General features: G+C 40.7%; 1 protein-coding gene across 1 annotated transcript in view; it reads left to right on the top strand.

Moving 5' to 3' along the window:
• sorbs2a (sorbin and SH3 domain containing 2a) overlaps positions 1-12,686 on the top strand; it is a gene marked incomplete at its 5' end in the record, with an annotated part of 43,182 nt that overhangs the window by 12,411 nt on the left and 18,085 nt on the right. The window contains 6 exons of the mRNA XM_083655763.1: positions 784-837; positions 1,329-1,545; positions 1,836-1,950; positions 8,675-8,746; positions 11,532-11,588; positions 12,543-12,592. Coding sequence (XP_083511889.1) covers positions 784-837; positions 1,329-1,545; positions 1,836-1,950; positions 8,675-8,746; positions 11,532-11,588; positions 12,543-12,592 — 565 coding nt within the window. The remainder of the gene's footprint in view (positions 1-783; positions 838-1,328; positions 1,546-1,835; positions 1,951-8,674; positions 8,747-11,531; positions 11,589-12,542; positions 12,593-12,686) is intronic.

Genomic DNA, 12,686 nt, shown 5'->3' with positions numbered 1-12,686 from the left:
CATTCGTCCTCTCCTGTATCCAGGAGATACAGCAGGCGCTGATCTGCAGCAGCGGTGATGTGGACTGGAGAAGGCATATGGCAGCAGGTCGCAGAATGGTAGCCGTATCGCACCGGACAGGGGCTCCGTACTCACTACTCATCTTCACCTCGCCAAGCCGGCTGTGGTGCGCCGTGGCCAGGTGCCAAAGCACCGCTCCCCCAGGAAGAGGGAGCAGAGAGGGGCCAATGAGTGGAGCGAGCGCCGCGTCTCTCCGGCTGGCTCTCTGCTCAGACTGGAGCCCGCTCCTCTGGCTCTCTCTCTCGCCCAGACACATTCATACGGGTCAAACAGCTCGCAAAAGGCTTTTGACTGATGAGAAAAACGCAGAAAATCAAACCTGTTCCGAAAACATTAATGACGGATAAAAGTTTCGGAGTCAGTGTGTGAACGTGAGTGATACAACATGAGGTTGTATTTTCAAACTTACAGAAAAATACAGACTTGGTGTGCAAAAGCCCACTCACTTTTTCATGATTGTCTGAGTCTAGTCTATAAAAAAATGACATGCCTGTGAATATAAATTATTTTTGGTGCATCTCATTAGAGTTTTCCCTTAACTCATTGGATATTGACATCTGGGTGGATTTTGATGGGTTTCCTGAGATGTGCAGAATATTTCTGCTGCGTAGGGGGCCAAGGGATAAGGGAGGTGCACAAAAAAGGTTAGCAAAGGGCTGTGCTCAGCACAGAAAGCTATGCACCGTGTGTGTGTTCTACTCAATCTGTGTCTTTGTTCTACAGATGATGACTATGCTGCTGACACATACAATGCAACATATGCGGTCATAAACAATGGTGAGATCTGCTTCATGCATAGTAAAAGTCGTGTCTCATACGATAAGTCTACCCTAGGCGTGGGGGGATAAATCGATACAGCATAGTATCTCGTTATTTTGTGTGGCAATATATCGTATGCCAAGTATCGCAATATTTTATTATATAAATTGTCAACATTTGTGACAGTGTAGTAGTGTAGGTCAGTCTGTTTGCTTGACAATCCCATTTTGCTGCAGTAAAAATGATTGAAGTGGGATGAACAGACTTGAAACTGTATCCCATCTCCCCCCCTTTGGGGACATACTTTGCATTTGAAAAAAGGTAATAAACTGCAATATATAGCAAGAAATATTGCAATAATACTGTATTGTGACTTAAGTATCGTGATAATATCGTATTGTGGGGACTGGTGATTCCCACCCCTAGTCCATACCCAACCCATCTGTCTCCTCTCTGGCTTGCTCTCCCTCATTACCAGTCTGTCTGTCCATCCCTTCTGACCTCAACAGATGCCTACAGCCCGTCGTCAAACCCCACCATGGCCCACCCGGCCCCCAGGACGCACACCTACCGCCCGATGACCAAGAGCCCCTCAGACAACGGAGGGCACCTGGGCCCTCAGGAGCCTTCGCCCTCTCCCGTGCCCCCTCCTCCGCCCCCGCCCATGCCCTCCCTGCTCCAGCTGAGGACCCGAGACAGCGACCGCGACAAAGACTCACCAGACACGTAAGAGCAGCTGGAGTCTTATCTCTCTCCTTTAGTGGACATCATTTGTGACAAAATCACAAACTTTGGAGTGCTTTCATGGCCATCAATTAAATTTGAAATATTTCTTTTTTTTATACATCAACTAGTTGCATTCAGTCTTTGAGGCACCTTGAACTATTTTTTATTCTTTTACAAAATAAATGTGTGATAAAATTCAGATGAATTAAATGGTAGAATTTCAGTCTGTTGTAGTTACAGTGTATGATGTGTTTTTTATCATGTTGTTGTTGTTGTTTTCCTGGCACTAGGAATGAATGGGGTCCTCCCGACAGGAAAGTGGACACACGAAAATACCGTGCTGAGCCTAAGAGTATTTTTGAGTATGAGCCAGGGAAGTCCTCTATTTTGGAGCATGAAAGACCTGTGAGTATCTTGATTACACTGAATTATCCCATTTTCACATCAGAATCCATTGATAATGTGTTCCCCATCATCACATGACTGCCTCCCTACACGCTCCGACTGAAAGGCCTATAGCCACCAGTCTGGAATCAGCTCACTCTGTCCAATTTATTGTCCAATGTCCAAACAATCGAGGAGAACTAATCCACGCGGGGTCAGACCAGCATCTTGGGGAACCCCATGCTTTTCCTGTGATAGTGAAGTGAAGTGGGCTCTGTAGCTTTTTCTGCCAGTCATGCTTGTTAAGGTTCAGTACACCTGCTCTACGCCTTGGAGTGGAATATTCTTGAAGCATATTCAGAGGTGATGGAGTTAAACTGTTAATGCAACTGTAATGCAACATGACTCTAATGCAGAAACGGAGCCATAAAAATGCACTCTTTGATATTATGGAGAAGTGTCACAAAAACTCACTTTTGGCATCGTAGCTGTAGTGAAGCAGTGTTGACTTAAGACATTTCCTCGATTGCAGTGGTTTGGGAATAGGGCTGCAACTAATGATTATTTTAATCCCCGATTAACCTGTGGATTATTTTCTCAACTAATCGATTAGTTGTTTGTTCTATAAAATGACACAAAATGGTGAAAAATGTTGATCCCCTTTTCCCCAAAGTCCAAAATGACATGCTCAAATGTCTTGTTTTGTCCTGACCAAGCCAAAGATAATCAGTTTACTGTCATATAAGTATAATAAATATTCACATTTAAGAGGAAGAAGTATTAGTATTTTTCTTAGAAATGTGTCTAAAACTATTATCGATTATAAAAAATAGTTTGCGATTAATTTTCTGTCGATCGACTAACCGATTAATCGACTAATCGTCACAGCTCTATTTGGCAATTTACCCAGTTAATATATTTTCATAGGCTTGTGTATGGATGGACCTCTTTTCTTCAGATGGCAATGTAGGACATGAAAAACAATGTTTTCCACGTTATGCCGAATCCAGTATTGACTGTGTCGGCTGTTCACTCTGAGTGGGCTGAATGAGAAAGCAGACAGCTGAGAAAAAGGCTGTGCAGAGAAAGGAGTAAAGAGAGCTTAGGTTTTCTGAAGGCTGGGCAGATGTTGAATGCGATGTCTGCAGACAGCTCTCTCCCAGGACAGCAATGTGTGTGAGTCAGTCCCTTATAGAGACAGAGCCAGTGAAAGGAGAGAGCTAATAGCAGCAAACCCACATTGGCTCATATACCCATAACATCTCTCTTTTTCTGTTTAGTACATTTATTTCTCCACTCTGCAAGGTAAGAAAATGCCACCCGAAAGAATCTGAATGAATCTGGTGAATTTGAACATTTCCCAGCCACAGCAGAATGTTGTCCTGGCACTTCCTCTCTCTTTTCTGTGTATGTGTGCACCTACTGTACTGTACTGTACATACACATTCATGATAGGCAATCTCCACTCTGTCCCACACCCGCTCTTTCTTCTTCTTTTTTCTGTGTTTGACTCATCTGTCTCCGAGCTGGATTATCTCTTTTGCAAGTCAGATGTAATAATGCCACAACACCTACAAAGCATCCTTACATGTGGGGAATGGGTTAGAAATACAGCCCGCCTAGGAGGCTGAGTAGTTACACTACTTCAGCTCTACAGTTAGTTAGTACAACTCATTTAGCTCAGCTATAGTGTAGGAGTTGTTCTCGCACTGAAGTCTGTAGGGAGAGAAGGATGGAGAAAGTTGAGCTTGTTGCCGTTTCAACCAGATATAGAGGGTATACATTATGGATGTCGTGACAGCTCCCCAAATGTGAAGACAAAGCATCGTGATCGTCCTCTTGTGGCTGGTCCCACTATAGGTCATAAGTCATGTTAGTGGATGGGACATGAGCCGAACTAAAAAATCCAAGTACACGTCAATTACATTTTTCCAAAATATGGTTTCTGCCATTTTATGTAGTTCTTATCACGCTGATGTATGTTCAAGTGCTAATGTCCAGCTACAGAGTAGATAATTAACCCCCGACACAGTGGTAATCATCTGAAAACGCTAATTTTACTATATACTATATACTATATATACTTACCTCTTAGCTGGTACAGTTTATTATATGTAAATACTTACATCCTAGCTGGTACAGTTTATTATATGTAAATACTTACCTCCTAGCTGGTACAGTTTATTATATGTAAATACGTACCTCCTAGCTGGTACAGTTTATTATATGTAAATACTTACATCCTAGCTGGTACAGTTTATATGTAAATACTTACCTCCTAGCTGGTACAGTTTATTATATGTAAATACTTACCTCCTAGCTGGTACAGTTTATTATATGTAAATACTTACATCCTAGCTGGTACAGTTTATTATATGTAAATACTTACATCCTAGCTGGTACAGTTTATTATATGTAAATACGTACCTCCTAGCTGGTACAGTTTATTATATGTAAATACGTACCTCCTAGCTGGTACAGTTTATTATATGTAAATACTTACCTCCTAGCTGGTACAGTTTATTATATGTAAATACTTACCTCCTAGCTGGTACAGTTTATTATATGTAAATACTTTACATACTGGCAAAGTGACCATTTGCCAGTATTTACAGTTTATGACATTCAGTGTAGAAACAAGTTATACAAACAAACAGAATATAAACGAGTAAGGTCAGAGGAATCTATAAACACACTAAAATATGAACTATTGGAATATAACTGGGATATAATATACAAAAAAAATGATGTTGACCTTGCATATGAAGAGTTCCTAAGAATATTTACCTTATTATATGATAAGCATTGTCCTATAAAGAAATATAATAGAAAACTAAAATATACTATTACCGGTAGTTGTCCATGGATTACGAATGGGCTACGAAATGCATGTAAAAAGAAAAATACACTTTATAGAGATTTCATAAGACAGAGGACTAAAGAGGCAGAACAAAAATACAAAAAGTATAAAAATAAGTTAACTAATATTATAAGGACAAGTAAGAAAGATTATTATAAGAGGTTATTAGATAATAATAAAAATAATATAAAGGGGATATGGAATATACTAAACAATATTATCAAAAAGGGATCTAGACACAATAGTCTACCTAAGTATTTCATTGATAAGGATATGGAAAACTATAACATGGAAGATGTGGCCAATAGCTTTAATGAATTTTTTGTAAATGTTGGACCTGACCTTGCAAGGAAAATCCCTGATCCAGGAACTTGTGGAGAACACTTATCAGACAGAAATCCCTGCTCATTGTTTCTCAAAGCAGTGGAGGAAACTGAAATTTTGAATATTGTCAAAAAATGCAAAGATAAACAGTCTACTGACTTCAATGAAATCAATATGTCTCTGGTAAAAAAAAGTTATTGACGGCATTTCTAAACCATTAACATACATTTGTAACTTATCATTTCAAACTGGTTCATTTCCAAACAAAATGAAAATAGCTAAAGTCATACCTCTGTACAAGGCTGGAAACACACATCTTTTCACAAACTATAGACCTGTCTCCCTACTGCCACAGTTCTCTAAAATACTGGAAAAACTCTTCAACAGCAGATTGGACACATTTCTAGAAAAATACAAAATACTTGCAGAAAATCAGTATGGGTTCAGAACAAATCGATCAACATCTTTGGCAGTAATTGAGGCAACTGAAGCAATCACAGATGCAATAGATCGCAAGCAATATGCTGTTGGAGTATTTATTGATTTAAAAAAGCTTTTGACACCATTGACCATGACATATTGATAAAAAAGCTTGAAAGATATGGTATCAGGGGAATAGTCCTGGATTGGGTCAAAAGTTATTTAAGGGGGAGACAGCAGTTTGTGAAATTGGGTGACTGTGTTTCGTCATGCTTGGATGTTGCATGTGGTGTCCCCCAGGGGTCAGTATTGGGCCCTAAGTTCTTCATTCTGTACATTAATGATATATGTAAAGTTTCAAAGTTACTGCATTTGGTGCTGTTTGCTGATGACACGAATATCTTTTGCTCTGGGGATAACTTGCAACTATTACAGGAGGACATCACTGCAGAGATGAACAAACTGAAAATGTGGTTTGACAGAAACAGGCTTTCATTAAATCTGAGCAAGACAAAGTTAATGGTTTTTGGTAATTGTAAAAGGAAAACACAGGTAAATATCAAAATAGATGGAATTGAAAAAAAGAGTTGATGAAATACAATTTCTGGGGGTAAAGATAGATGACAGAATCAGCTGGAAACCACATATCAAACATGTACAAACTAAAGTCTCAAGAAGCATTGCAATATTATACAGAGCAAAGAAGGTTTTGGATTACAAATCACTCCACATGCTATACTGTGCACTAGTTTTACCTTATTTACAGTACTGTGCTGAGGTTTGGGGCAACAACTTCACAACTTCACTACAGCCACTAATCATCTTACAAAAAAGAGCAATACGAACCATTCACAGCGTTGGCTACCAGGAACACACAAACGCATTATTTCTACTGTCAAAACTACTGAAATTTACAGACATTGTCAAACACCAAACAGCTCTAATCATGTTCAAAGCTAAAAATAATCTATTACCAGTAAATATACAATCATTATTCAGCATGCACGAGGGGGTTGCACTGGTACAGTTTATTATATGTAAATACTTACCTCCTAGCTGGTACAGTTTATTATATGTAAATACTTACCTCCTAGCTGGTACAGTTTATTATATGTAAATACTTACCTCCTAGCTGGTACAGTTTATTATATGTAAATACTTACCTCCTAGCTGGTACAGTTTATTATATGTAAATACTTACCTCCTAGCTGGTACAGTTTATTATATGTAAATACTTACCTCCTAGCTGGTACAGTTTATTATATGTAAATACTTACATCCTAGCTGGTACAGTTTATTATATGTAAATACATACCTCCTAGCTGGTACAGTTTATTATATGTAAATACTTACATCCTAGCTGGTACAGTTTATTATATGTAAATACATACCTCCTAGCTGGTACAGTTTATTATATGTAAATACTTACATCCTAGCTGGTACAGTTTATTATATGTAAATACATACCTCCTAGCTGGTACAGTTTATTATATGTAAATACTTACCTCCTAGCTGGTACAGTTTATTATATGTAAATACTTACCTCCTAGCTGGTACAGTTTATTGTAGATTATTTTGATTTTACTATATGCAAATACTTACCTCTTAACTGGTACAGTTTATTGGCCCCTTTGAGTGTATGTCATCATACCTACTAACTACGTATTTCTCTGCTTTGGAGTATACTGTATTTCTTTCAGCCAAACATTTTTAACATTAAAGTAAGTTGTGGTAATGGAGTGTTTGTTGCAAAGCCTCAAATGTGGAAGATACCACAAATCATCAGTAAAATCATCTCCATTATAAGACTTGATGGGGTCCGCTGTATTGATGGGGATTACAATAATTACCAGGTCAATTTAATGTGTTGCGTTTTTGGGGGACCACCCTCTCCTTTTGATCATTTTTATGTTTAATAAGTAATTCATAATAGCACACCACAGCTCAAAAAATACAACCTGATCATCACGTTTATGATGATGAGAAAACCCTACATCTCAGCATTAGCATCAGTTAGGTTTTAGCCGGAGTCCAAATTTTATCTTTATATTTATCTTTATATCATTCATTATAATAGAGAGCAAAGACCAAGAATAAATTGCCAAATTTGGAAGTAATTCAGGATCAATGCTCCCTTTAAGTTGCATGTCTAATAATTCATCATATTGATTGACCAAATAATATTTTATCAGTTGTTAGGAATTGCTCCACTTAGTCCACAGAAATGTAGTCGATACAAGCGGGTTTGGAATATTTTGTTGGCAAATTATACGCAGAGCATGTTAGTGAATAGACACCCCTGCCATTAACTGTACGTTTTCTGAATAAACCCTTATGTATTTTCCAAACAATTCTGCAATAAGTAACACCACCACTTCTCTGAGTTCTGCTGCTGAGCATTTTGGCTTTTTCTGCCATCCTGACATATTTAATATGCAATCCACTGAATCTGCACGAAGGTGTGGGTAATAAGGGTGGGTTTAACGTGCTCATTTTCAATGGCCGACACCTGAACTATGGCTGAAAATAAGCCAGTGGTCATGTGATTCCTTCAGGGAATTGCAGCCCTTACTCATTGTCTATGAATATGAAATTAATGAATATCAAATAACTGGGATGCAGCCAGGTAGTGTGTATGGCAATGTTGTTCCCATTCAAGCCTGTGAATAAGGGCCTAAATGTTGAAATAGTGTGATTCTACTGCCCCCAGTGGAGGCAAGTGGCAACCACAGTGGTTGTGCTTTCTGTCTATATTATTATTGGATCAAAATTTGATTACTCTATGATACTATATGCACTGTTTTTGACTGACTTGTAAATTGTTTTGATTCTTTAAAAATGTCAAAACAATGAAAATGTGAAGCCGAAATTTAGCATAGTCATAAAAGGATTTGTTAATAGTAAATGTTTTTTTGCATTACTGTTTTTATCCCCATGATCCAGTGTAAAAACTTTCCATTCTGGTTCATTCTTTGTCCATCTCCCTGTGTGTCTTTTGCCAAATCCTAACCATGAGGTCCATCTCTCTCTCTCTCTCTCTCTCTCTCTCTCTCTCTCTCTCTCTCTCTCTCTCTGTGACTTCTCTGTCAACTCCCTGTCTGTTCTCTACTCCCTCTCTCTGTTGCTGTCATGCTCTCTCAGACCTATGATGACATAGATTTAGAGAGCGAGCCTTGGTATAAGTTCTTTTCCGAGCTGGAGTTTGGGCGGCCGGTAAGTTTAGGGCCTATAGCTACTCCCTCAACCACAACCCTGCCATAGCCATACACCCGCTTTTCTCCACCCCACCCATGAGTTTTGATGTCTGCACCAATAGGCAGGGTGGGGCTAGCTGTTTGGGCATGTGGTACTGTTGGGTGCTGTGAACCCCTCCCCTTCCCCCCACCCTTGTGACAGGTTGTGTTCTGTCTTTGCGTCGCTGGGTTGTTTGGTCTAGTGGCTAGCAGGCACTGAATAAACTAAAACTGCTGAAAAGAAAAGAAACCTGGGGTACTTTATTTCATTTGGTTCATTCTTGCTTTCATTATTCTCCTAAAAATCAGCGCGTTTCTCCACTATGATGAAGATGTTTGGAAAATATGTCAAAAGGCAGTGTGCACCTCCTGCTGGTGGAACTGCACGGAACACCCACTTTTGTAGTGATTGGATAAATATTCTGCTTTTGTTCTTCATAACATTCTGAACCTGTGCGGTTTCCACAACAACTTGCACAGGCTAATTTGTGCATTAAAGCTGCATTCAGTGATGTTCAAATAAGTGTTAAATGGCTCTATATTCTGACAGCAATCAATGAAATAGAGTGTTTGGTCAGTGAGTTGAAACCCCCAACCCCCCGCTGTCCTCGATCTCTCTCCTGTAGTCCTGCAGGCAGGGCGGACGTATCTCCGCAACCGTAACTCGTAGAGACTCAGAGATAGCGGCATTTGATTCGGGCTGAAAAAATACTATAGTCCTTTATAGGCATCGCGATTGGACCTTCCGTTTCTCAGAAAATGTCAACTTTTCTCTGATTGGATCAAACTAGAGAAAAGTTGACATTTTATTGGAAACGGAAGGTCAGATCGAGATGCCTTTAAACGACTATATGCATCTTTCCACCCCGAATCCAACGCCGCCATCTACAAGTTACGGTTGCAGAGATATGTCCGCCCTGCCTGCAGGACTACAGGAGAGAGATAGAGGACAGCGGGGGGTGGGGGGTTTCAAGTCACTGACCAAACACTCTATTTCAGTGATTGCTGTCAGAATATAGTCATTTAACACTTATTTTAAGACAAAAACATCACTGAATGCAGCTTTAATTAATTAATTAATTAATTAATTAATTAATTAATTAATGAAATAATTAATTTGTGTATTTATTTATTTATTGAGTCATGTATTCTTTTCTGCCTCTATTTTTGTTTTTGCTCACTTTTGGACACTTTTGGTATTGGGGAATGCTTTGCTTAAAGGGGAACATCACACATAATTCTAAGAATTCACATCTGTTATTTTTGTGCCCCAGGACAGTTGAGTCATTTGCACCAATCTAGAAATCAGAGAGAACCCTTTCAAATTCAAGGGATAGTTCTCCACCTTCTAGCTTTAAGAAAGAGTGGTGCATGTCAACAGGTATTGACGTAACTGTCCCTGGGGCAGAAATAACATGTGGATTCTTAAAATGGATGGCATTCCCCTTTAAGCGCTGGAGCGAGCTAAAGGTTTTAGTGCCCTCTTCTGGGTGTAGGTGGCAACAGTGGCTCAGGGCAGGGATTGCCTCTAGCCATACATGTTGGATCAAATTACCCCGACCTGAGTGATTTGCCAAGTGTCTTGAGGCCATGCCTCTGTCCAGGCCAGAGCATGACATCAGCTGATGACTTGATGCCTCTGTCCAGGCCAGAGCATGACATCAGCTGATGACTGGCAGGGCTTATTCAGAATATCCGGGGGGAAATGTCACACGTGGAGCTGGCATGACTTTGTGTTTTTGAGTCATGTTAGATTGTGGGGGTCACATTTCTACCTGCAATATTCAGAATGCTGCACCTCACTGGATAAGCCCTTAGACTGTAAATTATTTCCCCACATGCACTGACTGGTCCAGACAGGACAGATCTCACAGTGTATGTCCAGTGTTTATCTGCACTGACTGGTCCAGCCAGGACAGATCTCACAGTATGTCCCAGTGTTTGTGCGTTTATAGCGGTGACAAGTCACCAGAATGTTTTCCCAACTGAATGAACTGTCGTTTATCTGCACTAGTAAACCAGGATTAAAGCACAACTTCAGTGCACTCAACTAAACACAACACTATATAGCTCGTGCTTCACTCTGCTTTCTGCTTACCGCTTGCTCTCACACTGCATGCTTGTATATGTGTGTGTATACAGTATGCAGGCACACATTTGTGTGAGTGTGTGTGTGCGTGTGTGTGTGTGTGTGTGTGTGTGTGTGTGTATGTGCACGGGCACGCTCAAATGTGTGTGCGTACATGTGTGTATTGTATACGGTACAAATGTTGGTGTGACGTGACTCATGGAACAGTAATGTTAGCATAGAAATGGTTTAATAGCTAAGCTAGATAAGCTATTAGCTTAATAGCTAAGATAATAGCTTAATAGCTAAGATAAGCTATTGTTTAAGATCAATGTAGGAATAGCTGGACAAAACATCAATAGATTACATTAGAATGTGTGTAGATGCTTATGGTGTGTGTGGTTGTCTGTATTGTGTGTATGTACATGTGTGTGTGTATGTGTGTGTGTATATATTGCGTGTTTGTCAGGAAATAGTGTGTTACTGTCTAGAGTCTGTGCACATGTGTGTACATGTGCGTTTTGTCCATCTCCGGTAACTCAGTTTCTCTAACTGATGTCACTCTCTCCTCATGTTTCTTGTTTTTGGTTTCTCCCCATGACGTCACCACTGCTTCTCCTCCTCCACCTCATCTTCACCTTCCTCCTATTCCTCCTCCTCTCCTCCTCCTGCTCACTGCTGCTGCTTGGGGCTCAAGCCTCCTAAAAAACGGCTGGATTATAATCCAGACATCTCCGCTCGCCAGCACATTGAGGTAATCTCATATTCACGAGTACTCCAGTAGCACTGTTTAATCTCACATTCCTGACTGTAAATCATATGAATCCGATAAGTTGTGAAATGGAAAGTCATGTCGACTTTAAATGAGAATAAGGTACAGTGTAGCTAGCCTAGGTAAACCCAGCCCCCACGTGACCTGCTCTCTCAGTTCCCAGTCACCTAGTGACTGAGAGCAGGTCTGAGAGCAGGTCACGTGGGGGATGGGTTTACCCAGGCTACAGTGTAGCAGCCCTGGCCTTGTCATGTTATCTCACCTCAGCACCATGTCAGCCGTCTACCACAAACCATCCTTTGATGTGATGCTGCTGCTTGGTTATAGTGAAATTAAATTCATCCATTTGCTTGAAATGTGAATCAGAATCATTTCTAACCACCCTCTCAGCTGGTGAACTGTGTGGAAAAAATAAGATGTCTGTAACATCTCTCTCCTTTGAAAATGTAGAATTTTTAGTTTGACCTCTAAATATACTTCACATGAAATATCTTGCAAGTAAGACCTTGCAGGTTTGCACTGAGATATTTAGCATTCCCTTGCTATGACTTGCTGTTCTAAGGCATATCAACTACCTTTGTTGTTCCCACTTCGCCCCATTCCAGCCGATCCATGCCAGGTTTTGCAGGGCAACATTTGGCCTCTGAGCCAGAAAGCTCAGCTCTCACATCCTTTGATATTCCAATGTTGCCGTCATCCTTCACAGCAGCAGCGCCTGAGATCACCGAGCAGAAGTTGGTCTTCACCGTGCGTAACCGCTATAGGCCTCCTCCCGGGGGGTCAGGTGTGCCATGTGGAACCTTACGCCGGGGGAGCGTTTTGAGTGTGGCACAGCCACGAGCACATGCCAGCTGTGCATTGTGAGCCGCTCTGCCTCCAGTCTTTGTTCAGCACGGAGCTGCTCACTCTTCTCTTTTGTTGTCTGCCCTCTTTCAGACATCGCTGTACATCGGCCCTGCCGACAAGGCTCCCGACAGGCCCGCGAGGTAAGCTCCACTCCTTTATTCTCCTCTGGCAACCTCCGCTCTCCTCTTCCTCCCCACTCTCCTCTTCCTCAACAGCAGTGGGCCTTGTTGTGGG

The sequence above is a fragment of the Poromitra crassiceps genome, assembly GCF_964638095.1.
Source record: "Poromitra crassiceps genome assembly, chromosome: 19".
NCBI classification, from domain to species: Eukaryota; Metazoa; Chordata; class Actinopteri; order Beryciformes; family Melamphaidae; genus Poromitra; species Poromitra crassiceps.
This window is presented reverse-complemented; position numbering and strand designations above follow the sequence as displayed.